This window comes from Epinephelus fuscoguttatus, linkage group LG1 (genome assembly GCF_011397635.1).
Source record: "Epinephelus fuscoguttatus linkage group LG1, E.fuscoguttatus.final_Chr_v1".
Lineage (NCBI taxonomy): Eukaryota > Metazoa > Chordata > Actinopteri > Perciformes > Serranidae > Epinephelus > Epinephelus fuscoguttatus.
In genome coordinates this window covers 32,986,414-33,013,414 of record NC_064752.1, presented here as the reverse complement: position 1 = coordinate 33,013,414, position 27,001 = coordinate 32,986,414, and the positions used below count along the sequence as shown (strand labels likewise).

The 27,001-nt window shown below is 41.1% G+C and overlaps 1 protein-coding gene across 4 annotated transcripts in view; it reads right to left on the bottom strand.

The window, feature by feature from the left end:
* Window positions 1-432: 432 nt before the first annotated feature.
* Window positions 433-27,001, bottom strand: part of dlgap4b (discs, large (Drosophila) homolog-associated protein 4b) — a 161,018-nt gene continuing 134,449 nt past the window's right edge. For 2 of the 4 annotated variants that reach the window (XM_049580074.1, XM_049580084.1), the window contains 8 exons: window positions 25,497-25,752; window positions 24,951-25,103; window positions 13,940-14,379; window positions 13,213-13,301; window positions 11,774-12,261; window positions 10,530-10,621; window positions 7,195-7,365; window positions 433-6,267 (listed from right to left, as the gene is read on the bottom strand). In XM_049580074.1, the coding sequence (XP_049436031.1) occupies window positions 6,025-6,267; window positions 7,195-7,365; window positions 10,530-10,621; window positions 11,774-12,261; window positions 13,213-13,301; window positions 13,940-14,379; window positions 24,951-25,103; window positions 25,497-25,752 (1,932 nt within the window). In that variant the 3' untranslated portion in view covers window positions 433-6,024. The remainder of the gene's footprint in view (window positions 6,268-7,194; window positions 7,366-10,529; window positions 10,622-11,773; window positions 12,262-13,212; window positions 13,302-13,939; window positions 14,380-24,950; window positions 25,104-25,496; window positions 25,753-27,001) is intronic. The other 2 variants (XM_049580093.1, XM_049580102.1) reach the window with 1 other exon arrangement.

Sequence of the window (27,001 nt, the reverse complement as noted above, 5' to 3'; positions counted from 1 at the left end):
AGTCACGTCTGATGTGATATTCAGACATCAGATCTACAGTTGGTTTGGCTCCAGGCGTGTGGGGCTAATACGTGCTGTTGCAGAGGTGTTGTGATGCTTTGATTCCTCAGAGTCTCAGGGAGACACCTCGGGCCGCATGAGCTGCAGAGATCAGATTTTAAAAATGAAGTTACTGCAAATTAGCATCAAACAAAAGTAGCGATCTGCCTGTTGTACCCAAATCTTAATTATGTGTCCAGATTTGTGTCACAGTGTGCTCTGGGGCTGGAGAGGGGAGGGCAAAGCAAGAGGGAAAATGTGCATGTGATTGACACAGATTTGAAGTTATTCACATCCAAATTTAGCAGGTTTTGAAAAGCAAAATGCAGGATCAGAAACATCTCGTTAAAAGTGAGCAAACATCTTCAAAACAGTAATCAAATACAGCCATGGTGAACTTTTTGAGAAAGTATCGTGTGCATTTTATTGAATGTTACGTCTCTCCATTATACATTTGAACAACCTTGAAATAGTATAAATAGATCTACAGCATTGTAAAAGATGGAGTTTCTCAGTCTGGTCTATTTACAGAAGACAACTTTAAGAAGCACAGGGGGGGAGAAATGCAAGATTATTAGTTTAATTTTAATATCAAAGAACCCTTTTACTCAGTATTGCACATGTACTTTAAATGTTACCAGAGTATAGTGACAAGAATCTAGGTAAATCTCATTTTTAGGAACAACACACCCTCTCACTCACTGACTTTGTCTCAAACAATACAAGCCTTTTATACGAAACCCCCACAGTCCCTGACATACACACAGTCTATAAAGTATTACACTGAACACATCCTAGTCTTTAAAATATGTGCTTGCTTCATGAAATATTTGTTCTAGTATTTTTACAGACACTTTTTGCTATATCATATCTCTTGTGGAAACAACTCGGCCCCTCACCCCTTCCCCAATTTGATGCCAGACTCAGGGGAACAAAGCACAGATGCTAATGAGCTTGTTTTTTCTTTTCTTTCCAAGCAGGCCTTTGGACTACTGTATGGGAGTGGATTCACTGGTGTCACAGCTAAGGTATGCTTCGTCCTGGGATTAAACTGTCTGTCTTATGGAAGCCTATTTCAACCTGTGCGATGAAAAAAAAGATCACTTAAGTCATTATGAGAAACTTTCTCAAAAATAATGAGTAACTCATAATTACTCAGTACTGTTTCTCATTATTACAAGATATTGAGTCAATATTTCCAGTTACTACTCCATTATTTTGAGATAGCAACTCATGATTTTGAGAAAGTTATGTTATTTTCAGATGCTAAGTCATTACTTAAAAATACTAAGTTACTAGTATGAGATAATAAGTCATTACTTTGAGATAAGTAATTCATTTTGAAAAAGTTTCTCATGAATTTGAGATACTAACTTGTGATTTTGAGAAAGTCTGTCGTTATTTTGACATACTCAGTCTTTATTTTGAGAAATCTCCTAATTTTTGAGATACAAAGATACATTTGAGATACATTTTAAGATTTTTGAAGATATTAAGTCATTTATTTGAGATAAGCAAGTATGAGAAAGTTTCTCATTTCTAACTTACTACCTCTAACTCATTATTTTGAGAAAGTAACTCATTTCTTTGAGATACAAATTTGTGATTATGAGAATGTTTCTACTTATTTTGAGTTAGTAACTAAAGTTTCTAGTTATTATTACTAGTTATTTTGAGATACCAAGTCATTATTTTGTGAAAATTTCTAGTTATTTTGAGTCACTAATTCATTATTTTGTGAAAGTTTCTAGTTATTTTGAGTTGCTAACTCTTTATTTTGAGAAAGTTTCTAGTTAATTTGATATACTAAGTCATTATTTTGTGAAAGTTTCTAGTTATTTTGAAATAGCAAGTCATTATTTTGTGAAAATTTCTAGTTATTTTGAGTTGCTAACTCATTATTTTTACAAAGTTTCTAGTTATTTTGAAATACCAAGTCATTATTTTGTGAAAATTTCTAGTTATTTTGAGTTGCTAACTCATTATTTTTTGAAAGTTTCTAGTTATTTTGAGATACAAAGTCATTATTTTGAGAAAGTTTCTAGTTATTTTGAGATACTAAGTCATTATTTTGTGAAAATTTCTAGTTATTTTGAGTCACTAAGTCATTATTTTGTGATAGATTCTAGTTATTTTGAGATACTAAGTCATTATTTTGTGAAAGTTTCTAGTTATTTTGAGTCACTAAGTCATTATTTTGAGAAAGTTTCCCATTGTTTTGAGGTACTAATTCTTGATTTTGAGGAAGTTTCTGGTTATATAGTCATTATTTTGAGAAAATTAGCTTTTTCTTAAAGAGAGAAATGAAGTCTTTTTTAAGATAAGTAACTCATTTTGAGAGTTTTTCATTATTTTGAGATACTAACCCAGACGAACCCAGAGTTTCTCATTGTTTCGAGATATTAGGTCATTATTCTGAGAAAGTTTCTAATTATGAAGACTTACGGGGTCTTTTTTTCATCACATTGGCATATATGTGCTTCCATGTAGTATATTCTCTTATCTTGTAGCCTCTACTGATCTACTGATCATACTTTTTGCTCAACCCTGGAATGCAGAGAAATGCATAAAACAATCTGAAAGGGTAGCTACACTTTATATAATGTGTGATGTCAATCCTTTTTTAGAGGTAAAAAGTAAAAAGGTACATAGATATCAAAGAAGATAGGGTACAATTTGGATCATAGCCACCCTGTAAATAGTTAATTGTATTTTCTCTTGCTTAACATTTAAACTTTTTTCCTTGCATTCATGGATGATAATATTCTACCAACTGCACTGTTGTGATTGAAGGAGGCACAGTACGAGCATTGAGAATCCACTTTACTTCTCAAAGTGAAGCTTCACCAAAACAGACCGCTGCTTAAGCAAATGCTGATACTATGACAGTTTTGACTTTAAAAGGCCAGATCCATCAAACCTATATGGGGGACCATTATCACCCTCAAATCAATGGCTTTACAGCAACAAACCCCCCCACAGTGCAGCTGTTTGGGTCATGGATAACTCTACCCAGGAAATAGACCTAGGTGTGTCCCAGTGATATCTGTGTGTATTGGAGGGAAGCCTTGTTTAAATGTATGAGGTGAGCTCTCTTTTCTCTCTTTAAGTCTGTCACTGACATCTCTTGGCATATTACTCATCCAAGTTTTAGCGGGCTGGAAAAACATCACTTTTTCAGTTTGTGTTGGTGAGATCATAGAGCAACTTTCTCTGTGTTCCTGCCCTCCTTCCCTCAGCGTATGCGAGATGCCACATTGTATTTGATCTGCGTTCAAGTGAGGCAGGCCTGCGGTTTTGTGTGAGGGATGGTGACAGCAGGATTGGGGCCTGAAAATGTGGCAAATGGGGAAAAAAGGAAAATGATATGTTATGAAATTGTTTTAAATGTTAAAAATATTCTGGCAGTAGTTGCATATGGGAAAGATTTAAATCTAGTTGGTGCAATATATTGCCTTCAACCTACGTTGTTGACACAAAAATTATCCTTGAGACTTATTAAGATTGAATATTCTAATAATATCCATGACATAAATCATTCACAATGTGTTAATCATAATCTGTCTGAACACCGAGACATCACTAGCTCACTTCAGAAAAACAACTTGTCAGACACACAACTTTTTCCTGGCAGTCAAAAATCAAATCAAGCCAACGACGGCGTTCAAGTCACATAAAAGGCCTTCAGGTGCTAACAATGCTATCCACCCCACTAAAATGGAGGGGGGCATTGACAGCAACCAGGGAACAGACTATTGACACCCCTGAGCCATTTTCCTTGCTGAGCGTCACCCCCAGCCGGCAAACACAACAGACAAACAAAGACCCGCCATCAGGAGAAAGCTCTTGCCGAGATAGAGAGAGAATAGTGGTCATCGGGCTTTTCCAATTCAAAGCCTCAGGCTGCATTTTTGGGTCACAGTGGGTGAGGAAGAGGCATTGCAGCAGCCGAAGCAATGCAGTCTCAATGGTTTAACATAACTAATTAGGGTGGGGAAGTTAGGTTTGCTTACCATTTGGGGGAAGAAACCAAATGTGAGTGGAAGACAGGCAAACAACTGCGGTTGAATGTAAGGCATGTCGGGGTTGACTTTATGGTTGGATGTGTACTTTCTGAGAGAAATCCTGACTCACAAACCCAAGAGGCCTCTTTGTTTTGGGAACTGGCTTCAAATGAGACAGAGGAGTCTGTAAATATGTGTAATCCACACAGTGTGTCCCCGTAATGCAAAACAGGGCAGGGCTGCATGTTGTCTTATAGAGAGAATGCCTTTTCATTGTATGCATACTACCCTGTACTGCATCTTAGATTGAAAATTAACCACTGTTGCCCTCTAGAGGTCAGAAATGAAAGTTTGCGGGCATGTGCATATGAAAATAACAACCCTGTAATAAATGTGCTGTGGCTACACTCCACTCTATTTTTACAGTAAGTGCTGTTACTGTCGAGCTCCCTGCTGCTGACATTTAAATACGTCAGATGAATTAGAGACGGTGAATTCATCTTTGGCTTATGCAGTCTTCCTTAAAGAAAAAAGCAAGCAGCATTTAATAAATGATGAAAACACAAAGACTAATGTATGCAATGCTTTAATTAAATATTTTTTCTTTGAATAAAAAAGTGCAGGTACTTTGGATGATGTTCAATGAGGGGAAACAAAAATGGTAACAAAGAACTAAGATTGATTTTCGTTGAGTGATGGGAGGCAAAATAAATCATGAATGCTTTTGGAAACATAGTATAAAAAAATAACAGCAAGACACGTGTCCTAACGTGTGTCCCCACCAAAATACCTCTGCTGCATTAATTCAGTAAAAGCCCTAGATTCATTTGAGATGTGCGAGTTGAACGCTAAGTGAGGTTAATAAAAGCACTTAAAGAAGCATTAAACAAACAGATGGGACAAAAAAACCTTGACTGAAATATTGACGCATCTGCGTTTAGAGCACAAACATGAAAACCAACGTTAATGGGACAGAGAGAAGCAGAAGAGATTTCTTTTTTAAAGTTGAAGACATTTTCCCTACAAAGAAAACAATAGTGAGTAATAGTGGCCGCTGACATTCTGACTGAAATAGAGATCCTCATGCTCGGTCGTCATCGGTATCGGGATGTGCTTTCATTAAAAATCATTAAGAAACTAAACTTTACAGATTCTCACCAGTGTTTAAAATCTTTGACACAAGTTAATTGTTAGGAACTATATAAACACCCCTTCAAATCTGACTCTCAAGTTTCAGCATACCAAAAATATTCAGAATAACCAGATCTAAATGGATTTTTATACAAAACAAAGGATGAGTAAAGTAAACAAATAAATACAAGGAAGACATACATAGGTGTGAGTTTGTGGTGTGTGAGTGCAGTGGATGTAGTGTGCGCAGTGTTATGTGTGTGAGTGTGTGATGGCCACAAGGCGGTGTTGTGCAAAGCTACAAGATGGCCAATGATCTGGGAAGAGAGGAGGACGATGGGAGACAGAAGAGAGAGTTTGCCCTCTGTCCACTTAATAGATCTTATAGCCAAGATAGAGGAACGTTTAAAACAGTCTTCATATAGATTCTTTAGGATATAATCGTCATAATAACAATATCTTCATTAACAATTTTATGATATCAAGAGTAGTAACAAGAAAGGACAAAGTTCATCAGCTGAGGTTTTCAATGGCAGCCTCAAGTGAGGAGTCTCCTGCTTCAAAGTCTGTCAAGTCCACCAAAGTTCCATTTCTCTGCTTCTGTTGTGTTAAATAAGTGTTTGATGCCACCAGGACCAGCCTATAACTGTATGTGTGTGTCAAAAATGCCCAAATCCACACCCACCCCCATCTCTGAGAATGTCATCTCTCCTCCCCCCACCTCCATCCAGCTGTACTCAGAGTAGCTCATCTGCATTGCAAAAGTTTTCCTCTCCTTTTTCCAGGTATTTCAGTGATACTTATCTGTCCTTTGATCCGACCCCTATTTCCTTCCCTCTCACTGTCTCTCTCAGAGACGAGTCTGGGCCTCGGGGACATAGATTTCGATGCTGTCCGCGCTCTCTGTGGCGGAGTTCTGGCGAAATGAGGCGGCCTTTTTAGCAGCCAGTAGACGCTTGCGAGCCTCATGTCTCTGCTTCTCTGCTGAAGCCGAAGAAGAGGTGGATGAGGAGTCTGCGCTCTTCTCACGGCCCAGCGATGGTCGTCCCTTACCGGGCTTCTTTGACGCTGGAGTGGTCTCCTTCTCCTCGTTCTGTGGTGTGGAAGCGATGAAAAGTGACAGAGAAAGGTGGGGAGTGGGAGAGAGCAAGGTGCGAAAGGAGAGAAGACAGATACAAGACAGTGAGAGGATGTAACATGGAAGCTGTCTTCAGGAGGCTCTATTAGTCTAGGCAGGTTTGGCAGACAGGACTTTGACAGAGACATTATGACAGTGCTGATTGTTTTCATTAAAGCTTAAAATAACATTCAGAGCTTTCAGGTGATAGAAAAACATTGACAGAAAGACATCTGGTAGAAAACAGACAAACACTGAGAAAAAACAGTCATTTATATGACAATTTTTGAAGACATGAAATGGTAACATGAATTGATGGCCACATAGGATCAAACTTAAAGAACGATAAAGGGATCACAAGACACACAGTCAAGCAACATAAAGAAGCAAGAGCACCTCAGCTGCAGATCCATAAACTTGACACAGACAAACACATAAAGACAAACCATAGACCAGAGAGAGAGAGAGAGAGAGAGAGAGAGAGAGAGAGGTGGAGACAACGACAGACACACAAACACAAGCCGAGACATTTAAACAGAGATGGAGCAAAAGCAAGACTGCATTCTGTCACATGAGCCAGTGCATCTTAGCCATGCTCCACTGCAACCAGCACATCAGGAAGTGATGCATGCATGCTCAAAGCAGGGCTTTACATTTAAAAACACACCAACAACAGCCCTCTTTGAGATGATTTTTTTTTTTCCATGCATGCCTAAAGGGATCTCTCTAGCCCCTTTGTATTGGACAGGGAGGCCCTGTTAAGAGTTCATCCCACGCAGGGGGAAGTCAAATGGGGAGGTAAAAAAGAGTGGGAGAAATGGTGGTGGTGGTGGGAGGAGAGAGGCCGGTTTCGGCGGCTTTCCTACCCCAGCCAGGGCACTGGGCAGCAGGGGTGGGAAGTACCTTCCGCTCAGGGGGCGACTGGGCAGCCGCAGACGGGATGGGCTGCCAGTCATTGGACTTGAGGTGGTAGAGCTCATCGAACTTGAGACTGATGTCCTCGATGGAGAGCTGCAGCAGGTCCCAGAAACCTGCCAGGTCCTGGGCGGTGGGCCGCGGGTTGGCATTCACATTCTGACCAACAGAGGGAGAGGGGAGTGAAAATGAATGAACAATCAATGAATGATGAGGAGAGAGGACACAGTCAGTGTGTAGAATGTCAGAAATACAGTATATTAGAGAGTAGAACAGCGTAGCAGGGTAGGGGAAAGGTTGCATTTATGAAGTCATTTCACACAAGCCACTATGTGTAAATCTTTGAAACCAAGATGTAAAAATTTGTTCTGCTCTCTTCATTTGTTAGGTTTGGAGTGGGTAGTCTGAGCCCATTACCCCACTACATGTCTATTCTACCTCTGGTTACTATGTTACTACATGTGTTGCTTATTATTCAGTGCGCATACTGTACCGCTGAGAAAACAACATTTAATACTCAGCATACGGGCCTTGGCCTCGGATAAATCAGCTTTTAAATGGCTGTTTGGCCTTGAAGTAGCACAAAACACAAAACACAGAGATACCTGAGTCTACTTTCACTGCGTTCATGGTCATCAGCAGAAGAGATGGATCATGTATGTCAAGAAATCACCCAATGCATAAAATTCTACTCAAACTTATTCATGAAAATTCAGCAAGTGTAAACTAGGGCATATTTCTAAAAATACTTTGTCCTGAATGTGTCCTTAATGTGAGAACCAGGGCAGTGGGTGGGGTATCTGGGGGGTCAGCTTTTGTAGGTCACCACCTCCAAAACCACCCATGCCATTTTTTCGCAAACTTGGTCCTGGTTTAAAAACAGTGGTATTTCTAATCTTCACATCCATTCTGCTTATAAAACTTCCGCAATAGGGTCTATCTGAAAAGGCCAACAGTAACTGCCTACAGTAGCTTCTGGCTGAGAGCTGATTTCATCTTACTGTAAATTAACGGTGTCAAAACTGAACTGACAAAATGTCACTGTGGAACTGTGTATTTTGTTCAACTTGTGTGCCTTGGTTCCACTGATATTTAGCATGTTTATTACATAGTCCTCTTGTTTTTTTTTGTTGTGCTTTGCTTTAGGTGACACTAGAGTGATGTTGGTTCTGATGCAATATTACTGTCTCCGTTTCCTGCCTTTAATACGCAGCTGACAGTAGAGAGACGACAGGAAACAAGTGGAGAGAGATAAGAAATGACATGCAACATTCCCTGGGCTAGACTCAAACCAAAGAAGTTATGCTTCATGGTCAGCGCCTCACATCACATATTTACTGGCAGCTTATTACTGCACCACACCTCTGCACTGCATTACTTAGATACTTCACTTACTATCAAGTGCTGCTCTTTCCATCTTGCTCACTAGAGGGAGCCATTATACAGCTCAAATCTTTTGTCAAGCTGAACTCCAGACCATGAAAAAAGCAACAGAGCTTTGTCCTTTTTAGTGACTAATAAATACTGAAAATGCTATACATGCTTTGTCATAGCCAGGTAAAATAAGGCTGTATGTTGAGTCAGAGAAATACAAAAAGGACAATAAGTTTCTGATATTGTCAAAAAAGGCAATAATTCAGGATTCAGTCACAAAAGATTAAAAATCACAGACTAAACCCCTCACTTGTTTACAAACAGCTGACTCTGTTTGCCAGTCTGTGCAGGCTTTACACAAACGATAAACAGATATAAAGTAAATCCTGCTCTGACTTCTTTTCTTCTGACACAGCTGCAGTGCGTAATGCTCCGAGCAGACTGGCTTTTGTTTGTGCAGGCACCACGCTATTCGTCATATTCAAGACACTGCATTTGTTGCTGTGATGTCCAGACATTTGGGGCCAAACGTGCTTTGTGTTGCTATCATGCTATAACGGACCTGTGAAGCTCCAGACAAGCAATTATGGCAATTATTGCTTATGATTACATTACTGAGAGTGTGCTTCTCTGGAGACCTATTCTGCATGCACTGTGCAAAATATCAATATAAGATGTTTAGTAATTGCTAAAGCAGTGAAGGAAATTACACACTGACACAAATATGAAGGCTTTAACAGTCAGGTCATGTATACAGTACAGGCATGCATATAAAGCAGTGGCTCCCAACTGGTGGGTCGTGGTCCAAAAGTGGGTCGCAGGTCCAATCTAAATGGACCGCAAGTGCCTTGTAAAAGTTTGTAAAAAAAAAAATAATTAAATGAAACACTTTAGTTTTAAGTACAGTGAATTTCTGGCACAGAGCTTTTATTTTGAAGTGCCATCTCCTGCTGTAGATTGAGTGACTTACGGACAGCAACTGGACAGAGACAGCAAACTAGCTCAACTATATTGCCAAACGCAAGTATGCCGCTTAATGTATTAAACTGTTTTGTGTAATCTGGACCCCGTGGCTGGACCAGTTGGGAACCACTGATATAAAGCATTCATTGTTGATTTGCCTTACTAATGCCAAATCATTTCTTCACAGTGAAACTTAAACTGTATAAACAGTGCATAAACATAATGACAGCAGTAATCAGTAGCTTATAGTGGACAGCTGATGTGGCAATGTGACCTTGTTTTCTGAATCCTCTGCGGTGTGTTTCTTGCTACCTGACCCGAGCTTGATGACCCCTGTCAGTATCAGGCTACATGTCTGGATTAGATCATTTTGTTTCCTACAGCTTCAGGCTTAGTTTGGTCGCCTTCACGTATAATGTATTTAGAAATGTCTCCCTGTTTCCTCAATGACGGCTCCTTAAGACCATTATGACATTATGTAATGCTTAACTGTACCTGTGCATGTTGCGTTTAATGTTTTGCATGTATTCTTGTAGATTTTTAGTTCTTCGTATACCAGTCATAGTCATCTGGCCAATATTTTGGAAGGTAAGCTTCACATCAATCAAAAGGTAAAATAGATGGCTTATTCATTTCAGATGTTATAGTGTTACAGTGTCATGTGCTGGTAGTTGGCTGCAATTTGTATAATGCCATTTACAGTAAAACACGTCATCAGAGAGGAATGGCTTATTGGCTTAATATAAGCTCCTTGTTTTTTGTGCTTGTGGGCAACCATGCATTATTCTGTGCAGGCCTAATATGCTGTGTATCATGGCTGTTCCCAGATTAGTCCGTGCCCATTTGTGTGAAAGCCTTTATGTGTATCAAGGCAAGCATATCTCGCAAAGGAGAGAAGAACAAAAACACTCTGGGTTCATGGGTCTCAGTTTCATGCCTGTGCAGATCTGTAGTGTGGAGGTGTCACAGAGAGGCCATATACACACCAAGTTTTGTTCACACAGTCCCCGGAACTGCTGAAACTTCTGGGACATAAGGAGCTGGGCACATCCTACTGCACTGCGAACCTTCCCCAGCACTGAAGAGAGATCACAAATCAACATATATAAATAACACTGCAGGTGGTGAAACATTTATGCCTTGCAATGCATCTCCACAGGATGGCATGAATAGGATTACAGTGTATTGGACAATGTTATCCTCTTTAAAGGCATCTAAGCTTATATTTATACTCTAGACTGCTGTCTGTCAGTGGTCACTTTGCTCATCCGTTGCTACGTCAAAACTAGGACAAACATCTGCCCTGACAAAATCGGGACTCCTATCTGATCGCTGGATTGAGAAGTTATGGCAATGTGATTATAGTGTGGCGAGACCCAGCTCTGGAGTACAGATTTGCATCAGATTTTAATACAGACTACTTTACTGTAAAAAGGTCACACACATATTTTTTGAAAATAACATATGGGCTCAGGAAGACACACAGAGCCTTGTCCGTACAGTGATGTGCGTCTGATATGAACTGAGCATCCAAAGCCTTCCTACTGTTTGTTTGTTTATGTGTGTGTGTATTTGTGTGCGTGTGCTCACTTGCTGATGTGAGCACTGATCTAATCTGGAGGTTTAATCAGTTCCAGAGTAGATTTGTGTAATTCTGGGGATTACAGGCCTGCTTGTGTGTAGTAACCCCAGGTATTACTGCCTCATCCCCTCCATGCTGAGTATGTCTGATAGAGTGATTGTAGGGCCTGAGGCAGAACCCCATAAGAGAGAGTGCAGCCCTATAACTGAGCTCTGAACCACATGGTGAGGTCAGACAGCAATAGACCTCTGGAAGGAGGCTCAGGCTACAGGGTTCATTCAGAGGGCCTGGACATGTTGACTTTAGCGATGCTTTGCCTGTACATTTAGCTTCGTTCTGCTATTTCTGGGCCAAATAGCTTAGTTGGAAAGATGGACATACATTATGCTAAGCAGAGTAAATCTTTAAAAGATGATTGCCTATACCATCATTTTTTGTTTATGTGAGAAAATCTTCCTTGCACATGTATTTTCGTGAGGGAAAAAAAGGATTGGATTGTGCAGTGATCACCACAGTTTTCAGGCTGGCCACATAACCTTGTCAAAACTTTGACATAGGTTCACGATACAACCATGCTTGGAGGTGGAAACGTTGGAAGCAATCTAACAAAAACACCCGGGTTTGTGGCGATTACCCTGGCAGCCTTACCCTCCTCTGAGAGCTGGTTGTCTTTGGTCTCCTGCTCCATCTGCTGGCACCAGCCTTCCATGCGTCCCGTCTCGGCCTGCAGCAGCTTCAGGAACCAGTGGCCGTCTCTCCGACACAGCGTCCCCCCTCCTCCGCTCTGGGGAATGCTGCTGTTGCTCCCGTTCCCGCTCTCCAGCCAAGGGTCTGGAGGCGGTAGGGACGAGGGGTCCAGTGCTGGGTCCAGACTTTCTGAGAAGGAGGAAGAGCTACTTCGTGTGGTTGAGCGGTTGAGGATCTGCCTGGGTGGCGGGGGTGAAGAGGTGTCACCGGTAGTGTCTCCATTGTCTAAATAGTCCTGTCCAGGAGGGGAGCTTGTGGATTGGCTGGCACTATTGACCATGACTTTTTTCTCAGAGTGTTTGGCGTTATTGATATGGGTGATGACAGGGATGTCCTGTGTGTCTGAGTCCGTTTCTTGTTTTGAGGCCATGCTACTGGAGCGACTGAGCCTGAAACAAAGGATGAGACTCACTGTTACAGACGGGCCTTTATGATAGAACAATTTTGCCAATTTAGTTTGCTTTGTCCACTGTTACATGCACAATAGTGGACAAAGAAAACAATAAATTATTCAAGAATAATGTCTCCATTACTGTAACAAACACACAATGCTTAGTTTCGACACTGAGTCACTTCTGCTGATCAATATAGATATAAATAAAGAGGATCAATCTGAGACTGGGCTTTGATAAAAGCACACTCAGACTCAGTGGGAGTCTAGCTTCTTGTGTTCATACAGCAAATGGAAAAACAGACTGAATATGAATGCTGTCTGACTCAACATCATTTCCATTTCTTGTTATAACTCAGGAAATGCTCACAAGTGGCAATTTAGTCAGATAAGGAAACATTATGGGTGCTTGACTGAAGAATCTTAACCAACATCAGTGAAGGACAAGAACAGCAAAAGACTGGGAAAGCACAGGGTAATAAGCATGTGAGGGATTGTACCAGAGCACAAATGCGTGTACAACACTGATAAAAACACAAGGAAAGGCTGTGTCAAAATCAACAGAGGGGCTCTTGTGTAGCTGGTTAAGTTAATAAAATACCAGTCAGGAGTCAGAACAGCTGCTACATACAAACACAAAACACAGCATGCAAAAGTAAGAAAATACAGGATGGAGGCATAAGGGAACTTCCTGGCATTCAAACATGATGAGCACAAAATGTAAACTACACTGCAATAATGTAGAAGAGAAGTTTAAATAGTGTAAGCTCATGCCAGGGATCTATTTTAACACCTCTAATACAACACACAAGGATAGTTTTCAGACAAAATACATTCACATTGTCTTCACGTCTACATAGCTTCTGTAAAGGGAAAGAATAGTCAGAGCAGTGTGTGTGGCTATAATGTAAATTCCTCACGTTGTTACAAGGACAGGAAGAGGACTTACTGCCACCCGTCCTCCACCTGTACTCCGATTGACTGAAATTTGGCCAATGGTGGGGTCTCCTCTCGCTGAACTTCCTGAATGCAGTCAACCTTAGAATGAATAAACAATGAAATTAGTAAAAGCATAGCCACTCAGCAAGTCAAAATTAGTAACATTAAATCAGTAATTTCCAAATTCTAGCTCGCATAACTATACAGTTGTGCAGCGTTTTTAATTTTCCGAGTGGAAAACCAAATCATCGGGGGGAACAATTCAGAGAAAATCTGTGTAATTTTGTGCTTCGTTTTCAATTAAGTGTCACGATTAATAGTCACCCTGACTGAGCTCTGTTAATGTGCATGGTCTGCAAAAATGGAGAGAAGGGCTGTTATTTCAGCACACACACAGCAGCAAGTTACGGCTGGGGTAGAACGCAAATATGCATTTTCTGCCCTCTACGCTGCAGAGTACAGCCAGCTCTAATGATAGAGGGATGTTCAACCTAATGAGACCTTTAGCTTGCAGGCACATTTTTGGGCTTGAGGTGACACACTCAGACATAGCTGTACACCGCAACTGTTAGAAATGATCTTTTTCCTGGATTTAAACTCAACAGGCAGAACGAAGTACACTTGAAAAACACTGTGACTAGGGCTCTATCTTGACTGTATAAGCGTGCATTTACATGTAATAAGAGCCCTAATTCAACTGTACCAGCCCTGTATAGTGCAACGGTCCCACTGCCTACCTGTATGCCAATGGAGGACAGTTTCCGCCTGGGCACTGGTGCCACGAGGGGCTCCTCTGCCACTAGATTCCCTTTGTTTAATCCTGATCTCAGTGATTCATGCTGGACTACTGCGTCACTTGTCTCGGTGGAAGCATTAGTGGTGGTGGGGGCGATTGGATCTCTCGTGGTGGCGATGGGAGTGGGGATGATGTGTGAAGGGCGGGGGATACCCCGGGCCAGGCTGTTGGCACGGGTGCTGTCAAGGCTGTCGGAGGAGTTGCTGTGAGCGTGGCTTGACTGGCTGTTGACCTCCGACCTCCGGTCCTGCTGGTCCAGGTAATTGTCCTGGGCTGACTCTGTGCTGCTCTGCACTGTCACAGAGATGTAGGGCTTCGAGGTTGTGCGGGGTGGCACTGGCGGAGGCGCAGCCTTCTTACAGGTGGTTATGCATGTGGAGACTGAAGCATGAAAGGGGGAGGGGTGGACAAGGGGAAAAAGAGATGAGAAAGAGAGAAATACAGAAAGAGGGATTACAAATGACAGAGGTAGAGATGTTCTAGCAGATCTTGAGTGAACTCAAAACGAGAACAAACCAATTACAGAAGATAAAGCTCGGCCTTTTCGCTTATCAGTATCATTCTAAGAGTCGACTAACAAGTTTTCTCAGCATGTCCATGTCATGCTGTACATGAATACACAGGAACATTATTGTTACATGAAAGCTGGAACACCAGCAGACTCAGTAAAGCATCCTGTAAAGTGGAAAATCAAATCAGGCTGGACACTGAACAAACATACTGCTTGACGCAGGTGACTAAATCGAATCACACACATGCACCGCACTTCAAAGCCTTGATCATGAGACAAGTGATGAAATCAGGAGAGCAACTGGTTGGCCATCTCACTCTTTGGGCTGAGTGTAGTCGAGAAGTTAGAGGAGGACATTTATCTGCACCACACCCTGATGCCAGACCAAATATGCCCTCCAGCTATACAGGATAATGGGAAGGTGCATTAACTATAGAGAGAGAGGAGGGAGAGAAACCACTCTGACAAATCTACCTATGACAGATGCTCATTTCCATTCTCTCAGTGAGTTAATGACTGTTATCAAAGTGCCTGGTCTGATAGACAGGAAAGAGTCTGTCTAATGCAACTGACTAAACTATAAAAAACAGTAGACACTATATGCAAAGCTTTGTTAATATTGAGTTATTTTACCTGGCTTAGTTTCATAGTCACATGGTAGCATGTATACAGGGTTAAATATCCACAGCTGAGCTCCTTACAGTGGGAACTTTTTTTTTTAATGCACAAAAAAGACTCAGTTAAACATCTTGCTTCATTGCTCTGCCCTCTGCCTGTCTGACTCCATTATTTCATTACCAGGAGAGGCATTCATTCACTTATCTTATCCATCAACCAAATCAATTGTCTGTGAGGAGGTCAATGGATGTGTTCCCTTACAGTCTGAAGTGTATCAGTGAGAGCAGAAATGAATGGCCTGTCTGTCACCCAGTGACAAAGTGTGTCAGAAGAGACCGAGTTTATGGGCGACAAATAAAAAATTACAACTGTAAGTAGCTGAGACATTATATTCATTCATCTAGAAGGTTTCAAAATGCAAATAAAATGTCGCAGACAGACCTCTCATGCAGATCATACGAAGACTCAGAGGCTCTTCTGTTGCCTGTACGAAAATTCAAAGAGTCTCTGATGCCTTCAATCGAGAGACCGCAGAAATCCCCTCATGCTACGCTGCAGGCAGAGTGCAATGCTGGACCACCAAAACCTATAATCTAAACAGGGAATGTTCTTGTAACATTATGAACCATGCAGCCACCATATGATCCCTTAAACAGATGCTTTATTCGACATCACACTGGAAAAAACAGTGGAAAGCAGACCATAGAAGAGAGTACAGAGACGGACAGACTGTATTTTGAGGACGAGCTGAGAGAAATAATGTTTGTTCAAATGAATAAATTGTGACAGCACAAGCTGCTTCATCAGCCTGATCATTTAATTTGTGGATTCAGATTCTCTATTTGCTGCCTTTGACATTTTTGTTCACAAGCATCAGTTTATGGTGCAGACCGCACCATAATGAGTGAATCACTGGGACAGTTAATGCTGTCATAGCCTAATATCATAACATCAAATATACTTCCACTAGATGAAACTGTGTCAGACGCAATTCTAAGGACTGCTCGGACAATACATAATCACCAGATCTGAGAAACCTCAGTCAAACTCTCATTAATACTGAGACTGTAATAAACAGTCACAATTTCCTGTGGTGACATCGGAAAGGAAGCTACATGACAGCATTTGATGACCCTCTGAGGCATTGCAAGAAGCAAACACTGTTTATGTCTCGTGTTGCTGCGCTGAATGCTGCAGTCATCTAGGATTTTGACAAAGCCCTGCAGCAAACATGTGAGCTGCTGAGAAAACACTTAAACAAAAGGGTTGTTGTTCACTGTAATCCACTTCCTGGCTTTATCTCCAATGTTTATGCAACCTCACCTATCACAAAACTCACATGACCTTACACATATCTTTGTGACAGATTAAGGTCTTGAACTGTGTGTTGTCAAACTGATGTTGATCAGTTATTCTGGTTGATTTGCATCAGCTTGAACTACAACATCACTACTGCCTCCAAGGTCCTGCTGGTCCTTCTGAGAGCTACTTTAAGAGTATCTTGCTTTAATGGATTTGCACCCCTGTTATTTAGAATTGCATGCTATTGCATTTGCAGTCTGCTGTCGGCTGATATGTAACTAAAAGATCATGTTTAACGAAAGCTTCAGTTAGCTTAGTGAGTTTGTGATTTCCTGTTGCCGATTCTGTTTGGTTATAACAAACAAACGAGAAAAAAAAAACAACAACGATAAAACCCAGACAGACAATGGCGTCAGTCAAACCATTCCCCTGTGTTGATGCAAGTAATTGCAGACTGGCTCTGCTACTCAGCAGTGTCCAATCTTCTGATCTTTTTATCCTTTTATAACCCACCTGACCTCCTACAATCTACACCTGACTTATGCTCCAATGGCACCTGAGGTTACATTTCAGTGAAGCCAAAACAAAGCATCTGTACACAACAGAGATGACATCAGAACCCCACCCAAATTAAACCATCTCCAGGCTTTGTGCCTTCATATCCCACACATTATCATCAGAAGAACAGACCGGACACACACACACACCCTTTTGGATGTCCAGCCCTCATTGTAAATAACAGGACGTAATACAAACAGCACTCACTCACTATGATGTTTTATTGTTGGAACACACCCTGTGCTGCACAGTTTAAAGATGGGAGCCACCAACCCAGTGTGCTCGTCAAAAAGCTGCTCTTGAAATCCAAAATATAGCTAGATAAATAGATGTGTCAACTATGGCCTCCTAGTGACATCCAGTGCTGTTATCATTTCACAACGGATCGTGTCCACTCTTGGCATCTTGCAAGACAGAAATCCAGTCGAACAAATCTATGTTAGGAAACCTGTAGTTTAGCAACCACGATATAGTTTGACAGTATAGGCCACTAGCCATGGATTATCCACCAGCCTCTGACCACCATCCTCGCCTTAGGAAAACCTGCTGAGACAGCTTTTCACTGTCCATGTTCCCCCACATGACATGAGATACGTAGATGCTGGGCAGAACAGGGTTGTCACTGTTGTGGCAGCTTTGTGATGTACAGGCTCCAGTCCTGCATCCCAGTCTGCAGGATAGCTGTCACTAACTGGGTGTGAGAGGGCATGGATGTGTGTGTGTGTGTGTGTGTGTGTGTGTGTGTGTGTGTGTGTGTTTGGACCCCCGCCCTGCAGTTCTCCAAGTGTCACATCATGCTTTCGTCATCTGAACAGAATTCACCCTTAAGTCTTAATACCACAGAATCTGCTTTACCCACAAAAACAAGCCCCAAAATCATAACTGACAGCTGCCTCTGAGATTAGGCAGAAAATAAAGTAGGAGAGTTGGACACAATAAATGGGCCAATATTATCAGCCCATTTTAGCTTCTGACAAATATATCAATGTTGTACACGTCAGCTAGGGGTGCAGAAAAAAATCAATACAGTATAGTATCGCAATATTTTGTGTGACAGTACTGGGCTCTGGTGATTTCAACCCCTAATGTTGGCCAATAAAGGTAATAAGAAACTGCAGTAGAGAAAAACCAATGATAATGTATTTTATTTTGGAACCAGTGCTGTCATTGCATATTTTTTACACCAGAGAGCGCTGACAAGTTTAGCCACACAGTTGGCTCTCTGGGACTAGCCATGTTGGTCACTCCACAACTTTGGTTTAAGGCTGACATCTCTATAACTATTGGATGGATTGCAGTGAAATTTCGTATGGATTTGGTGTATATTCGTGTCCTCTTTACATTTATTTTGTCACATTTTCGGTGATCCCCTGACTTTCCATATACCTCCACCATCAGGTCAAGATTGGCCAATACTTAAGTGTATGACTAAACACACCTGGACTAAAAACTGATGACAGTTACCATCAGCCTCAGTTGTACTTTGTGTTTACTGCTAATAATCAAATGCTAGCATGCTAACACCTGCCAGGCTTTGAAACCAATTTTACATAGTAGCCAAATGTGGAATTACGACTAGCGGAAGAGACATCTATGACTCATTTCAGTACCGGGATTTGATCCATTTGGTCGGATAACATTTCTAAAGTCTACAAGAGCCGCACAATGAAAAGATTTAAATCCCAATTCAAGTTAGCAGAAGGCTAAACCTGAATTAAGCTGCTCGGCCACCATAAGAATCTAGTGTGTTTGCTCTCTTGGCCCCACAGTGCAGAAGATCCGTGGAATTTATTACTCTGGAAATGAAGCTTCTTTTGCTTCATGTGCCACTAAGCAACTTCCATAGGAACGAACCAGGGCCCAGCCTATAATGCTGTGTCCAGGTCTCTCCTTATACATCAATGCCTACGATGGGAAAATAGTATCTGCTGAACATCAGCGTGTTAGCACTGCCACTTTGTTAATTTTTTTTTAACTTTAACGATCCTAGTGTTTGCACCTCAAATAGTCTAGAGTGTTTGCTTTGTATTCCTGATTTCACTGTCACTGAGAGCGCGTCAGCATGTGGAAGTCAGTATGTAGCTCCAGGCACCGCTGCGCCTACTGTACAGTCTCTCAGAGCTTTTAGCATGACTGGAGACACTCAGTTTTGTGTCACATTTAGCACACATATTGGTCACAAATAACCAATTTTAGGGGTTTGCATATGTCACGCAAGGCTGCATAATATGAGGAAAATATGCAATAACAATGTGATAATGATGTTACTTGTGAAAAATAAACAGATGTTAAATTGTACTCTTAGGTTTGCCTTTTTGCTGCTTTCAGTATACTGCTAAAATAAAACAAACTGCATGTTATTTCCAATATTTCCAATATTCATTTACTGAACCAACTGAACACTGAACTGAACACAAAAGGCACATGCACAAAAAGAATGAGTTACATTTTAAAGTGCAGCTTTCTACTGATACTCTCTTTAAACCAACTTAAAAACTCCTAGAGTGCAGTCTTTTATGTGTTTTCATGCAAGTTACCACAAGGTTGATGATAAAAATATTTGCAGCACATCTCATTGCAGAGATACGGAGATGCAGTGATTCTACAAGATACAGCTTAAAAATGGTGTGCACAGGACAACCACAAACCTGATCAGACAGGTTTTAAACAAGATTATCTACTGTTCATACTGTATTATGGCGGTTACCTACTGGTTTTGCCACATCCGAGATCTCAGCAGTCAAATAAGTGAGAAACTGGTGATAAAATATTGGCCTACACCAAAAATAAAGGCTATAAAAACAGAAGTTTGTAATGTAGCAAAGAGATTATAGTGTGGAAATCTGATTTCTGATAAATGCATGCACCCACTCAAAGTTCCCACAGACAGATGGACAGCAAGTGGCACATGCTCTAATTCAGCCCATTTCCCATATATGATTATTTGACAGAAGTCATCCACACAAACACACAGCTGCACAAGCATAACACATTAATGTGTGCAAGTAACAGGCAACGGATCCAGTGCTGATGACGCCTTTCCTTAACCTAAACACTCATCAGTGCCACAGAAATGAGCTATAACAAAGGACACGGTGCCAAACACTGCAGCTGAATTTGCATACAGGAGCTACTCAGTAAGAACTTATTGGTTGCTGTACAGCAGAGAATTTAACAACAGAGACAAGCAGATGCTTTGTGCCAAAATGTTTGAGTGGAATCTGGAGTGGGCGCTGAGCACTGCTGTTTTCATGCCATCTGGACAGTGGTGCTGTTGTCCACTGTGAGCCCTGGTTCAAGATGTGATTTTCAAGGCTGGAAAACAATTAGCTGCATGACGCTACAGTAGCTGAAAAACAGTTTCCAGCGCCCCCGTGACTGTTTTCCACTTACCCTCTCACCAGCATGAGCAATTTACTGCATACTCAAAGATTATATCTGGACTAAACACTCACAAACTGAAAGAAAAACCACAAAAAAGGAAACGCTGGTCAATCTTTATGTGCCAGAACCCACAGAGTTAATTGCATTTTACTGTCTCAACATGAGAAGACTGTGGAGAGATAATTAACCAACCACAGCTCCCATAATGACATCACAGTCGGTAGCACAAGGTTGGGTTTAAAAACATGTTTTGCCTAAAGATTTGCCCACATAATTTCTATAGGAATGTTGCAAAGTGGTAAACTGAGACACAAAGATGGCATGTAATTAAAGTAAATAAGGGCGTTAAGCCATAATTCAGTGAACAGACTTGGGTCTCAGTTGTTCATCTTTGTTAATTTGAATGGATTTATTCCCTCATTGGGCACATTACAGAATGCATCACTCCTCTGACGAACCGTGATCAAATCTGCCTCCCATCTTCATTATGTAATCCACTCCAAGGATGGTCAAACAATCTCAATGACTGTGGGGCAGATAAGACACTCAGGATGACAGTTCCTGTTCCGCTTTCTCGTGTGTTATTAAGCCTGTTGAATAATCCACCAGCAATAATGTAAATTTTAAGCTGATTGTTGGGGTGGTTCTGTTCTGTGGTCAGATGGAGCTGGACAAGAAGCTGGAACAATGAAAGACAAAGGGTGGATTGTGATGCTCTATTTAACTGTTAAAAATCGCTTGCCAAGTAGCCTATTGCCTGCCAGATGACCCATCTGTATTGTTTAATCAATTAACAGCCACAACACATAGACAACCTTGCCTGAAACCACTGCCCCTCCATTGTCACCAAAGCCATTATTCCAATGAATTATCACATTAAATGCTTTCAACAACAGCACGGCTTCAAAACCGCACAGCCATTATATTAAATACGACCTCAAAATGGGATTTAATCCATGTTGCAATACACAGGCACCAAAGTGGGGCAGCCCTCAAATAATCCTCCGTGAAGGCCAATTTTCCATTTCAGCAACCAAACAGAAGCAGCTTTTATTATGCGTAGGCAGCTATAGGGCCATTCAAACAACTACATATAACTTCATACAGTTTTAACAGTCCCACTTATCCTGACTCCCATGGCGGAGCATCACAGCCATGAGCAGCAGAGCACTTTGTACTGAACACATGGTGGGGAATACTCATTAATTAATACCGCAAAGAGTGCTTCAAACAACGCCGCGGGAACACTGACATATCATGAAACATTTCAATCATGGAGGCACGTTGTGCAGACAGACAGACCATCAGAGATCACTCTCAGAGCTGTGAGACATACTCTCCTAATTCCCAACACACCGTTTTAGCTTTGCTTAATGATCTAAATTTGTTTACATCTGACTCTTCATTTACCAAATATTTCTTTAATTGAACATGTCAGACAAATCAGCCATTCCCTCTAAGTTTAGTTACAGAAGGGAAGCAAATGAGCATGGTTAAATGTTAACTCAGAGCTGACAGTTGATGTCCTTGAGCAGTGGGAGTCAAGAAAAAAAATTGTAGTTAAAGGGGAACTACGCCAGTTTCCAAAGTCATACATGTAATTCCTATGGTCTGAGGCAGTCCAAAAATATTAGTAAATATGGACAACTCTCCTAAATTTAAAATCTAGAGTGCTTCAACTCAAATTTTTGATGTCATAGAGTATAAAGTCTGGTGCTGCTCCATAGACAATGACATGGGGAAGATGTTATAGATGACACTGAGAGCACCCAGAGGAATGTTCTGAGTATATGAGTATGTTCTCTGTTTCAGCACTGAGAACACCACAATAGAATAAAGCTCATTTGGGTATAAAACAGAAAACAAACATTATGTGGGTCCATAAAATCTGATTCCAATTCAGTGGAGCAGCTCCAGACTTTACACCAGGGGTGTCAAACATACCGCCCATGGACCCCACCAAAGGGTCCAATCTGGCCCACGAGATCACTACGCTGAGAGGTGCCAGGTTTCAGGGACAAGTTAAACAATGTGTTGCCTACTTCTTGTAAAATTCTGCTTCGGAGGCTTTTCCACCCTGACCACAATACAGTTCTCTGATATAACAATGAATACGTACTGTGACCATGTTTAAAGATATTGAACATTGTGCACAGTATGGTCAATCAGCAGCTTCAGTTCAGAAGAATCTGTATCAGGAAATGTACAGACTGACCGTGAGATGTAGACTGACTGAATGTGGAGTGGAAAAACTGAGACACACTGTTGAAATTGCACTTATTCTTCTGCCATCTCAGGCTGTTGATCTGTTTTGTAAAAGGATGAACGTCTACAGAATGTAGCTGTAATTCTTATCACAAAAAAGGTAAATATTGGAGCTGATGGTACTTATGGGTTATTGTGCAATGGGTTTACTGGTCCAGCCCATCTGAGATCATATTGGGCTGTATGTGGCCCATGAACTAAAATGGGTTTAGCACCCATGCTTTCTGCTCTATGACATCACAAGTTTGAGACTTCTCTGGTTTCTGGCTTTGAGAGACAGTAGCTCATGTTCACAAATATGAATTAAACTTTATTAGGCCATAGAAATAGTATACAGGAATTCCTAATTTAGGTGGTGTTGCCCTTTAACACCTCTGAAGGTAACGCTCGACAGCACCTGCTGAAGTTTATACTAAGTTGAATATAATGTCAACCTCACACCCACACAGTGTAAAACGTGGCTTTAGTGTAATATACTCTCGGATAAAGTGAATGAAGCTAGAAACTGGTAACGTTTGTAAAGTATCTGCCGTTAACTTACCTTACAAGTTTCTCTGGTCAGCGGTTAAAAAGAGTCCAGTGACTGAACAAGTTAAACTACTAACGTTAGTAACGGAAACACTGAGCACTATTAAAGTTATACCGGTGTTAATACTCACCTTGCTGTCAGGAGGAGACAGATATTCAGCAAAGCGGAGTCCTGAGTTAAGAGTTAGATGATTTTCCAGCAGCTGTAACCGGACTCTGAAGGCTGTGAGGAGAGGAGCCGGGTATGGTTGCCTTTGTTTGTGTCTGTGAGTGCGAGGAGGCGTGGTGGCGTGTCTACTGATGCCTCCAGGGCCGCCTCGGAAAACTCAAACTCTACACTTGATTATTGTACCTAAAAGTTATCTTGGTTGTCCGCGACAAGTTGACAATTCTGTTTGATATCAGGCAGTGATTTGGTGCACATTAAGGTGCTTATGATGAGCAATTGAATAACAACATGGACACTGTAGTAAAGTTATTTTTAGGGACATGGTTTATTCACGTATCACTATTATTATTATTGCACGGCATAAAATAAAATCATCAAAACAGTTCAACGAAAAAAAGAAGTTGTTTTAATTTCCCTTTAAAAAAAACAGTGAAACTATAGAAGTATATTTTAGTTTCCTTGTAAAAAAAAAACAAAAACAGCCTCTACCAGTTGTCAAAATATGATGATGTTTTGAAGCACGACAGAAATTCCAATAGACTATCAGCAATACCAGAATAACATCTGAAAAATTCTATGAACATGAAGGCAGCAGATGCTCAGAGGTCTATTAGAAAGACTAATAGGAAAGAGCGCCACGTGGTGGATACTCTATGGTAATAATAACTAGGAGCAGTCAGATGTCAACAGTCTTTGCCTGGTGTGTGATGTGCTGTAATCAGGGATCCCACACATTTTCATGGACAAAATTTCAAAAATTCCATGACTCTTAAAAGACACATAATAACATTTCCATGACCATATACCACGCATAACTGTATACGTTAAATATTGTATGGAAATTAAACAGCAACTTTTCCAATCTCTAATAGCTGGTTATGTTCATATTCACTTCACATACTTCAGACTATGGGCACAGTCAATAGCTGTCCTTTAAAAGCACTTATGTTAGTCTGGCACTGGCATTTAAGCATGAGGGGAAAATGGAACTGACTGTACTATCATTATTTTATTAATGCTTTTGATTATAAGCTAATCTGGATGTAAGTCTGAAAAAACAATGCGGCAATGAACTGAACTGAACGCCCCAGGCTACGCATGTCAATTGTTCCATCTCAAAAAAGCAGAACAATTTAAAAGTAGTAGTGGGCAATTGGTATGGAAACATATTAAATAACACTGTCACATTGTTTTCCTATCCCCACTTACCCTGTCTTATTTAAACATATTGGATTCAAATGCAGGGAGAAAATAAAGAAAAAGTACACATTAGAGCTATGTTACGTCAACAGCTACGGAAACTACACTTGCCATTATGATACATTACGTAGAAGGCCTACCATGGAAGATAACTGTCACAATTGATTCGGTGATACACAACAAAATTCCATGACTTTTCCAATCCTTTAAAGGAATTGTGATATGCCATTACTTTTCCAGTTTTTCCATGACTGTGGAACCGTGTGATCATTTCAATAATAACCAAAGCTCTACTGGCTGACTGTGGCTCTTTTTGACAGTGAATTTTAGATTTTTTTTCTCTTCTGCTGTAGTTCTTTAAGTGGTAAATTGATAACATCTTTTTGTAAGGTATACGGGCTGGTTTCAATTTGTTACCTGTATGTGCAGGTAGGATGCGTTGTCTGTCTGTCCCCAAACGCTGAAGAAAAATTGCAAGCTGTTTCTCCTTTGGAGCTCTGTCCAAGCCATTGGCTATCAGGTAAGAGCCAAACTGTTCTTTCCATGTCTTCCACTGTGTAGGAAGGTCGTCTAGCGTGGGCAAAAAAGGCTGCATTTGAGCTAAAAAAAAAATGCTGGTGTGTGCATGTTGGAGGACTAGTGGAGGACCAAGGCTACAAAGAGCATTCTAAAGTAATGTTATGGAAAAAACAAATCAAAGCAAGAATTTGGACCATGACTCTGAGTTGCTCCAAAAAGGGGTTAAAACTTTGCAAAAATCATCAATGTTTTATAATTAATTAGGAGATATGCACTATACATATTGTGTATGTTATTAAAAAAAGCATTCAGCTCTAAGTTTGGCTACACGTATCACTGCATCATGGTAAGAACTCTTCCATTTTTCCACTTCATATGGTTTATGAAGGCAAATAAATTCATTCCCGGTGAATTTATCATCTGTTTTTTTAGCCAGTGACTCACCAGTGCTGGTGCTGTAGGTGCGAACAGTGGTGTCAATCGGAGGCGGTGAGCAGCCTGAGTCTATGGATGCTGTGTCGTCATCTTGGGAACAGCCAGCCTGGATGGCTCTCAGGTAGCTGTGGCTGCGGGATCGGAAGCATGTTGGCATGGGCAAGTCTGGAGGCTCTGGGTTGTCCTGAGAGTGGGAACGGGAATCTCTGTATGTGGACTCGGAGCTGCGGTCTTCATAATGATGACTCATTTCCAGGTCCCGTAGCTTGAGGAAGAAAAGGGCAAGATTAGCAAAGGCAGTGGCAGTACTGTAGCAAAGGGAACAGCACTGCATGAGCGGGTTCATTTGATCACGGTTGCTGCTGCCAGCACTGGAGGTGACCACTAACTGCACAGCTGTTTTTGTAAAGGGCATTCCCCATTGTGAGACACATCTGATGGGATACAATAAAATGGCACCAAAAGGGTCAAAAGTTTAAGTGTTTGGCAATTAGGTACAATAAGTAAAATCAGTGCTAAGCAGTGCAGAGCACAGCGCTCTTCAACCCCAAGCAGCAACCTCTGGAGCTGAAGAATTAAGCTAACATGGAAATGCCAAAAAGATGCAGTTCCTCTAAATACCACTTGGGGCTGGCTCCAAACGTGAGTCGATCCCCCCTGTTAGAAAGACCCCAGTGTTAAAATGCCAAAAATTAGGGGTGCTTTAAGTGACAGGCTGTCTGTGAGGTGTCACTACAGTCTATCCCTGCATCCATGTGGTGTTGCAGTAATCGTAAAAATGAATCCCCGACTGGGAAAATTCACACGAACTCCCCCTCAAGTCGTAACAAGTTGAGAAAAATTTTGGCTCACAAGTTGCTGAGTTGACATTATATATTTAGAAACTTGGCAGACAAAAGTAAATTGTAATTTGGTTGACGGTATCAGTTCTCATACTGCACGTCAATTTTTTTTGCTTATATGTATAGTGTACTACAGTAATAGCTGCTGTCCCTGAAAAGTGACCTTGATTAGCTAGAAGCGTTAGTAGCATTAGTCAGTTAAAGCAATATTTTGGTAGTTTTAGGGGATGTACTGGTGCATCATCACATCTGAGACAATATCACTTTGTAATATAAAGCTTCAAACTGTTACCAACGTGTTGTTTAAATGCTTTGAGCAATAAAATACAACATGTCTTTAGCGTTCGCGAACACATCAAAGTCGGAACCTGAGAAATAGGGCCATCCGAGGAGCACCTGAATGCAGCAAATGAGTCAGATACACCCTTTGCTCCTCCCTAACTCCCTCATATATGGTCACCTTGGGTCACTTCTGGCTCCAAAAATCCAAGATCGCGATGGCCAAATTGATGCCAAACTTGAGGCTTCAAAACAGGAGCCCACGAACTAATGGGTGATGTCACGGTGGCTACGTCCATTCATTTTATACAGTGTATGTTCAACCCCAGTGGAACCAGTGTTACGCCTCCTGCTTCCCTTCATGCTAGGTTTCTGGATGGCTTTTGATTTCAT